At 53.8% G+C, this 8,315-nt stretch overlaps 1 protein-coding gene across 1 annotated transcript; it reads right to left on the reverse strand.

Moving 5' to 3' along the window:
- Positions 1-297: 297 nt before the first annotated feature.
- FBXL14 (F-box and leucine rich repeat protein 14) lies at positions 298-2,857 on the reverse strand. The gene has a single exon (XM_068971212.1). It carries the CDS (start codon positions 2,855-2,857, stop codon positions 1,655-1,657), a length of 1,203 nt encoding a protein of 400 aa, XP_068827313.1. The 3' UTR covers positions 298-1,654.
- Between the last annotated feature and the right edge of the window lie 5,458 nt (positions 2,858-8,315).

An 8,315-nucleotide genomic window follows, 5' to 3' on the forward strand; every position in this document is an offset into this window, starting at 1 on the left:
ACTCACACCACACAGGCTCCACCGAACCCTGCATCTTTTACTTCTGAGATGCAAACCCACCTCCTACTTTGGCCTGGACCCAAACACACACATTGCCTTAAAAATAATTCACAGATACAAGGCTTTTGGTTGTTGTTTTTTTTTCAAAAAACATACTTCATATTTCCTCTTTTATTATATAAATATCAGTTTAACCTTTTACTGTAAGAATATAAACGTTTTAAGAGGATCTTTGTTATTATTTATACAAATTCACAAACAGTACAATTAATTGATAAAGGTCTCTGGGTTTCTTTAACTCCATGGTCTCGCATGTTGCTGTGGAGGATTCTAAAAAAATAAACAAAACGAACAAAAAACTCCAACAAAAAAATATACATCCTACTCAGAAGCGATTTTTTTTTTAAAGCCACAAGTCCCAACCCCCACCAAAATAAAGCAAGGCGTTTATTCCTCCATTTAGAAACAGAATTTTTTAAAAACCTACCAACACCTGTTTTATTAACAGAATAGAGATAAGACATGAATTTCAGTCTCCTCCCCTTCACACCAGGGCCGGAGGCCTCTCTAAGCCAGTGCCAGTCCCAGCTCCTCTGCTCCCTACAGGAAGCCTCACTGTGACCTTTTCGTGGGGAAATGTGGAAGAGAGGGAGGGCGGGGCAGACTTTGCATATATAATCATCATTTTCAAGACACAATCTGCATCTCAGACAGACCAAACAAAAAAAAAACAACAGTCCAACTCTCATGTCTCCCACACATTTGTGCTATAAATTAAGTCAAGATTTAGGAGCATGGGCTGAGTCCTCAAATGCTTACGGACAAGGACAAAAAGAAAAATAAGAGCCAGAAATGTGAAGTGGGAAACACTGGATGGATGGGGCTTGGGAAGAAGCCAAAACGAAAAAAGACGTACAAACCCAATGGGCATCTTTCCAGTCCAGGCACAAAAATGTTTCAGTCTCAAAATATCTCTCTTGTAGAATTCCAGGGCTTCAGAGAAAAAAGTAAACTAAAACGAGGTAGCCAGACATATATATGTGTGTGTGTATATATATATATAACTTATATATATATAATATATAGAATATACTCAGCAGAAAAAAAAGAGACAAGTGGATGTCAAGTTTCTTCAAAAAATAAAAAAAGAGACAATACGGATGAAATGAGCGTGAGTAGCAGAGTGCTGTCAGAGGAGCGATGAGGCGAGACTGGGATTAGTTACAAAGTGGAAGAAGGGTGAAAAGGCCGTTGTAGTTGGGTTTGCTTTTATACATTTCGAAATAAAAACCAGATCACAGTATTCAAATGAAAGCTTAAGTGAAGGCAGACATTTTCCTCAACTCCCCAGGGCTAGAGGGATTGCTCACTCCCACCCCCACCCCCACTTCCAGGCGAAGCTCGGACGCAGTAGCTCAGTCCCTCCTCCGGACCCCCGCCGGGAGGAGTGGGTGGTGGGCGGCAGGTCCATCTCCACACCCTCCGGGAACAGGTGAGGGGCGGGGGAGGGACCCCCCAACCCCGGACACACGAGAAGGGAAGAGGGGAGGGGAGCCTGGGGGCTTCCGGTCATCGCCCCACCGCGTCCGCGGCCGGAGGGCGAACAGGGCGGGACTGGGGGTGGGGGGCGCGGGAGGGACGGGTGCTGCCGCCCTCACCTGACCTTCTCACTGTCCGTCATCTGCCAGAGGCCCAGGTTGAGTACCTTGAGGCACGGCAGCTGCGTGATGCGCTCCAGGCCGCGCTTGGTGATGCGGGTGCAGCCGTACAGGTCGATGCCGGTGAGTTGGCTCAGGTGCTCCGCGATCAGCTCCAGGCCCTTGTCCGTGATGCGCACGCACTGGCCGATGTTGAGCGTGCGCAGCCCGTGCATCTGCCGCACCATGCGGTTGATGCCGTCGTCGCTGATGTGGCAGGAGCAGAGGGACAGGGACTTGAGGCCGTCCAGCCCCTGCGCGATGTAAGCCAGGCTCTGGTCCCCCACTTTGTCGCAGAAGGACACGTCCAGCCCCGAAAGGCGCAGGCTGCCCATGGCCAGATGCATGATGCCCGTGTCGCTGATGTTGTCGCACGAGCGCAGGTTGAGGCTGCGCAGGCTGCCCATGTGCGACAGGTGCAGGAGGCCGGCGTCCGAAATGCCCCCGCAGAAGCTGAGGTTGAGGAGCCTCAGGCCCGTCAGTCCCCGGGAGATGTGCTTCAGGGACAGGTCCGTGAGCTTCTGGCAGTCCTGCAGCGTGAGCTGCTCCAGGCCCAGGCAGCCCTCGGCCGCGCTGCGCGTCATGCCGGCCAGGTGCCCGATGCCCACGTCCGAGAGGTGGCGGCAGCTGCGGAGATTGAGGCTCTTGAGGCGCTGCAGGCCCCAGGCGATGAGCAGGAGGCCGGTGTTGGTGATGTTGCTGCAGCCGCCCAGCTCCAGCACCTCCAGGCCCTTGAGGTACTGGGCGATGCGGCCCAGGCTGCTGTCGGTGATCTGCTTGCAGAGGCTCAGGTTGAGCGCGCGCAGCGAGCCGATCTCCTGCACGAACGCGTGGCCCAGCCCGTTGTCGGTGAGGTTATAGCAGCCGCTGAGGTTGAGGCTCTCGATGTTGGCCATACCCTGGATCACGTAGCTGAGGCTGCGGCGCAAGCTCAGGATCTGCACCCGGCGGATGCCCCGGGCCTGCAGGCTGGGGAACAGCGACGGGTTGGCCCGGCGCAGGTGCAGCTTGGCCTCCACCCCCCGCCACACCGACTTGTGGTAGGCGGCGTCCCGCCAGGCCGTGCACACCTGCGCCGCGCGCCCCTTGTCGCGCACGTCCAGGTAGCCGAAGATCATGGCCAGCAGCTCGGGGAACAGGCACGAGATGTGCGTCTCCATCTTCCTCCCCGCAGCGCCGGGGAGGAGGCGCGGGCCCCGCTCCCGCCCGAGCGACGAGGCGGCTGGCCGGCCGCGCCGCGGGCCCAACGGACGCGCCTCCCGCCTTCCGGCTCGGCGCCGCTCCTCCTCCAGTCCGCGCGTCCTTCCTGCCCGCCCTCCCCGCCCGGCGCGCTCGGCGCTCACATCCCGGGCGGGCGCCCCCGCGGCCCGGCCCTCGCTGGGCTCAGCCCCGCCGCGCCCGGCCCGCGCCGCCCCGCCGCCGCCGCCGCGTCCCCGGCCGCATCCTCCGGCGCCGCGCGGGCCGGGCTGCGCGCTCGGGCTGGGCGCCGGGAGGCTGCGGCCGCCTTTGTCCTCGCCCGCTTTTCAAAGCTGCCAGCGGGCCGCCCGCACTCGGCCGCCCCAGCGGGGGGACCTCGGGCCGGCGCGCTCTCGGCCCCCGCGTCCGCGCGCGGGGCAGCGCCGGCCGGCACGGAGCGCGCGCGCGGAGCCGACCCGGGGCGAGCGGCGGCCGCGCCGGGGGCGTCCGGGCCGGACCCGCTGCTCTCCGCGCCTCCGCGCCCCCGCCCCCCGCGCTCCCCCGCGCGCGCGCGATGGTACGAGCCTGCGCGCCGGAACTGCCGGCGTTGCCCTGGAAACCGAGCGCCGGCCCGCCGCGGGTTAACCCTGTGCTGGCCGTCTGGACGTGGGAAGCCCGCAGCCGCTTCCGCCGCCGCCGCCGCCCGCGGGGAGCTGCCGGCCACGCCCGGCCCGCGCGTCTGGGCTCTGAGCCTCCGGTCCGAGGCTGCCCCGCGCGCCCCCTGCCCAGCCTCTCGCTGGCTCCCTTTATCCTCCCTCAAGACTCTCTTCCCCAGATCCCGGCTGGAGGCCGCTCCGCTCCCCTCCCTGCCTGCGTCCCCGGGGCCCCGCGGCGCGTCTGTGCGGCCACCCCCTCGGTTCTTCCCAGTGGGCAGCTTCCCACGGTTCCTTTCTCTCCAGTCTTGTGCGGGAAACTGGGGAGAAACTCCGCTCTGTCCGCGCGTCCCTTAGCCGAGCTCGGTCCCCCGGTGCGCACTGGGGATCTAGGCATTACCACTTCCTTCTAGCATGTTCCGGGTGTTTCCAGACACAGCCGCCTGTGCGCTCCTTCGGTCCCTGCGCATCACAACTTCCTCCGCTTCCGCACTCGGCCGGGAGCCCCGGGCGGCGCCGGGTCGCATCCTCCTGCCTCCCCAAATCCTTCTCTGCGTCGCCTTCTTTGTCAGCCTCTTATACGGTGAAGGGCCCAGTCGTGCTGACAGCCAGTGAATTCGTGTGTGCCTTCACAGTTTTGCCTTTGGGTAAAACAGTGACGATTGGGCTTGATTTAAAGTGCCTCAGCAAATGTCTGTTCGTTTATAAACTGTTTGCTGGAATCATGAAATGCTTTAGAAGTGGCTCCTGGGTTTTATTTTATTTATTTTTTTTTCCTGGGTTTTAAATAACCACTCAGAGGATAGGATTTCAGTTTCATTTTAACTTCCCCTAACCAAGAATTCTGCAATCAGAAAATGAACCTCTGTGTTTTTAATGAATTTGTGGATTCACACAAACGTGATTCAGCTATCAAAAAAGGAAATTGGGGGTACTTCTCTGGCAGTCTAGTGCTGAGACTGGGCTCCCAATGCGAGGAGTCCGGGTTCTACTCCTAGTTGAGAAACTAAGGTGCTAAGATCTCGCGTGGGGTGGGGGTAGGGAATGGTTTAATTGGTTATTTAAGGGCATGAACACTATTTTTACTGCGTTCCATATTTAGTATATGAGGTTCACTTTTGGCCACTTATGTTTTGCCCAGGAGACCAGTAGTGGGCTAAGTACATACAGATTGGTAATAGGCATCATACGTTTTAGACTTTTACCACCTACCTCTCTTATTCTTCCATCTGGAAATACAGAAGCAAAATCCTTCACACACGCTCCCCCCGCCCCGAATCCCCCCACCCCACCCCCGAGTTGCACCTGATGTGAGGCCCATAGATATGTATAACTCTCCTGGAATAATGGGCTTCCCAGGTAGCTCTAGTGGTGAAGAACCCGCCAGCCAATGCAGGTGATGGGATCCCCCGGAGGAGGAAATGGTAACCCACTCCAGTCTTCTTGCCTGGGAAATCCCATGGACAGAGGAGCAAAGAGTCCGATGGAACTGAAGCGACTTCACGTGCACGCACGTGGAATAATACAGGGTTGTGCTGGTCATCTAGAGGATTTCAAATGTGCTGTCCAATAGAGTCACAAATCTGGGGCACACCTCGGCTGGCACTCTTGTCCTGGGGTATATCTAGGCTTATGGTGGTTTCCCACCACTGCTGCCTAAACTTTCACGTTACACGCCCTGTAAAGTGACTTTTCTTGTTGGTCTGTGGGTGCAGACTTGTTTGTGTTGTTATCAAGGTCCTAATCAAAAACACCTTAAACCTCCCTAACACAAAACAAAGTCCTCAACCACAAATGGGAGGGAGGGGAGATTTGCTTGGGGGGATGGCTGGGGGTTGCCTGACCTGGAGTGAAGGAGCTTAAGTTAACCCTGTTTCTCCTGCTCTATTAGCTTCGCTGATAGCTCAGTTGGTAAAGAATCCATCTGCGTTGGGGGAGACCTGGGTTCCATCCCTGGGTTGGAAAGCTCCCCTGGAGAAGGAAAAGGCTACCCACTCCAGTATTCTGGCCTAGAGAATTCCATGGACTGTTTCAAAGAGTCAGACACGACTGAGTGACTTTCATTTCACCCCGGCTCTCAACTCTGAAAAGTCATTTAGTGGTACCTGAAAATGCTCTCTCTAGAAGCTGACAACCTGCTGCTAGTTCTCACAGTCTCAAAACTCTTGAGTTGCACTCTAGACTTATATTAGTTATAGGGCCTTTTTACTTAAGACATTCAAACATATAACCGTGATTTTCAGCAATATGATTATGTTCATGTTTAATAAATAGAATAAGCATCAGGAAGAATTGGGGACACAGCGGGGCATAGGTGCCCCCTCTGCTGAGCCTGGGGTGAGGAGGAAGTGCCTCCCCATTCTGGGTCTCAGTCCCCTTGTGTTCTGCCAGGGCAGACTGGCTGGATAGTCTACAGTGATCTTCCCACAAGTCACACTATGGGGAAGCATGAGTGTTTGAGTTCTGTCTCATCCCAACATTTCACTTTGTTCCCAGTGCAAGTGAGAGTAAGGACAATTTCACGTGGCTTCGTGGGGGTTTCAGTTTAGGCTATGATTTGAGACACAAAAATAGAGGGAGAGCATCATGGTCCAGAGACTGGGTGACCGACAGTTATGTATATAAATAATATATATGCGTCCAGAAACGGTGAGCCAGAGTCTAGCTGGCAGGCCTTGGATCAAAGGAGTTAAACTATGTTGTGTATGTTTTATATTAACTATTGTATCCATAGCATGTCACATGCCTGTGTAGGAGGCACTCCGTAAATGTGAAGACATACAAATGGCCTACAAGCACGTGAAAAGATGCTCAACATCATTAATCATTAGAGAAATGCTAATCAAAACCAAATAAGGCATTACCTCGTACCCATTAGGATGGCTGCAGTTAATAAAATAGAAAATAATAAGTCTTGGTGAAGAGGCAGAGAAATCGGAGTTCTGGCGTGCTGTTGGTGGGAATGTGAAATGGTATAGCTGCTGTAGGGAACAGCCTGGCAGTTCCTCGAAAACTTAAAAACACAACTCACTTATGATCCAGCAATTCCACTTCTGGATATATATCAAAAATAAAAGAAGAGTCTAGAAGAAACATTTGTACACCCAAGTTCATAGCATTAACAACCAGAAGATAGTGAAACAGGAGGTGGGGGGGGGGGGGGCAGGGCACACCCTTTGAAAGAATGACATAGCCAGAGGACAGGACATAAGCTGATTAGAACCAAATAGGTCCAAGATTGTGGATGAATCCACTTGACCCTGAGCCTTAGTATACACTCCTTGTGACACAGCAGCAAGCTAAGTGATACAACTACAGGCACCATGATCATTCCTGAGGCCAGCCATCAAAGGCCAAAAAGTGGGTGGTGGCCTCATTCCTGGAAAACTCCTCCCCTTCCCCAAAATAGTTGAAGTAATCCTCCCACTCATTAGCGTGTGAAATTACCTCACCCGTAAAAACTAACCACACCACTTTTTGAGGCTGCTCTGAAAGCTAGTGGTAAAGAACCTGCCTGCCAATGCAGGTAGACATAAGAGACACAGGTTCAAACCCTGGGTCGGGAAGATTCCCCTGGAGGAGGGCACAGCCACCCACTCCAGGATTCTTGCCTGGATAATCCCCATGGACAGAAGAGCCTGGCGGGCTATGGGGTTGCAAAGAATAGGACACGACTGAAGTGGTTCAGCATGCATGCTCGCCTTCTGAGATGGCCCACACTCTTGTCCATGGAGTGTGTTTCTCTTTAAATAAATCCGCTCCTTACCTATCACTTTGTCTCTCACTGAATTCTTTCTGCCACGAGACATCAAGATCCTGAGCTTCACTGGGTCCTAAAACCAGGTGTATGATCTGAGTTGGAGGACCATGGGTTTAGGGCAGGTTCAAGTCCTGGCCTCATAGCTCAGTTTGTAAAGAATCTGCCTGCAACGCAGGAGACCTGGGTTCGATTCCTGGGTCGGCAAGATCCCGTAGAGAAGGAAATGGCAACCCACTCCAGTATTCTTGCCTGGAGAATCCATGGACACAAGAGCCTGGTGGGCAACAGTCCATGGGATTGCAAGTGTCAGACACGACTTAGGACTAAACCACCACCACCACCAAGTCCTGGTCATGTGGGTTTGAGTCCAAAACTAGATTTTGGCCAGGTTTATGTTTCAGCACATGGGTTCAAGCCCCAATCTGAGATGCATGGTTTGAGTAGGAGCAACCTAAGTGTCCCTCACAGTTGATGGATAAACACAATGTGGTCTATCCATACATTGGAATATTCAGTTCAGTTCAGTCGCTCAGTCGTGTCCGACTCTTTGCGACCCCATGAATCACAGCACGCCAGGCCTCCCTGTCCATCACCATCTCCCGGAGTTCATTCAGACTCACGTCCATCGAGTCCGTGATGCCATCCAGCCATCTCATCCTGGGTTGTCCCCTTTTCCTCCTGCCCCCAATCCCTCCCAGCATCAGAGTCTTTTCCAATGAGTCAACTCTTCGCATGAGGTGGCCAAAGTACTGGAGTTTCAGCTTTAGCATTATTCCTTCCAAAGAAATCCCAGGGTTGAGCTCCTCCAGAATGGACTGGTTGAATCTCCTTGCAGTCCAAGGGACTCTCAAGAGTCTTCTCCAACACCACAGTTCAAAAGCATCAATTCTTTGGTGCTCAGCCTTCTTCACAGTCCAACTCTCACATCCATACATGACCATAGGAAAAACCATAGCCTTGACTAGATGGACCTTAGTCAGCAAAGTAATGTCTCTGCTTTTGAATATACTATCCAGGTTGGTCATAACT

This window comes from Capricornis sumatraensis, chromosome 4 (genome assembly GCF_032405125.1).
Source record: "Capricornis sumatraensis isolate serow.1 chromosome 4, serow.2, whole genome shotgun sequence".
NCBI classification, from domain to species: domain Eukaryota; kingdom Metazoa; phylum Chordata; class Mammalia; order Artiodactyla; family Bovidae; genus Capricornis; species Capricornis sumatraensis.